This window comes from Eimeria mitis, genomic scaffold, assembly GCF_000499745.2.
Source record: "Eimeria mitis Houghton genomic scaffold, Emh_scaff1563, whole genome shotgun sequence".
Lineage (NCBI taxonomy): Eukaryota > Apicomplexa > Conoidasida > Eucoccidiorida > Eimeriidae > Eimeria > Eimeria mitis.
In genome coordinates this window covers 11,403-12,012 of record NW_013569788.1, presented here as the reverse complement: position 1 = coordinate 12,012, position 610 = coordinate 11,403, and the positions used below count along the sequence as shown (strand labels likewise).

General features: G+C 57.7%; 1 protein-coding gene across 1 annotated transcript in view; it reads left to right on the top strand.

The window, feature by feature from the left end:
* Window positions 1-118: 118 nt before the first annotated feature.
* EMH_0039580 (uncharacterized protein) overlaps window positions 119-610 on the top strand; it is a gene marked incomplete at both ends in the record, with an annotated part of 4,782 nt that continues 4,290 nt past the window's right edge. The window contains one exon of the mRNA XM_013495416.1: window positions 119-593. Within this exon, the coding sequence (XP_013350870.1) occupies window positions 119-593 (475 nt within the window). The remainder of the gene's footprint in view (window positions 594-610) is intronic.

Sequence of the window (610 nt, the reverse complement as noted above, 5' to 3'; positions counted from 1 at the left end):
GTTGCTGCTGTTGCTGCTGCTGCTGCTGCTGCTGCTGCTGCTGCTGTTGCTGCTGCTGCTGCTGCTGTTGTGTTTTGCTGCAGAGCACCGCAAGGGGAAGTTTTTATCGGTGTCTGCAATGGAGGGTCGCGAGGGTGTAGTTTCTGCTGCTGGCTCTCCTGCTGCTGCTGCTGCTGCTGCTGCTGCTGCTGCAGCAGCAGCAGCAGCAGCAGGAGGAGCAGCAACACCACTGGTTGTTTCTCCTGCTCTTACCTGCGACAGCAGCAGAGACAGCTGGGTTGCTGCTGCTTCTCCTCTTATCTCTCCCGAGGCCCTATCCCCCCTACATACGGGGGGCCCCCACTACGGTGCTGATGAATTTGTTTGTCTCCCTGAGCGGCTTGCTGCTGCTGCTGCTGCTGCTGCTGCTGACCAGCAGCAGCAGCAGCAGCAGCAGCAAGGGAGAGGGTCAGGGTTGCTGCTGCAACGGCATTATCCTGCTGCTGCTGCTGCTGCTTCCTCACCTACTGTTTGCTGCAACAATAGCAGCAACTGCTGCTGCCTATACACCCCAGATAAACAGCAGCAGCAGCAGCAGCAGCAGCAACACATTTGTATGTTTACACAAGCA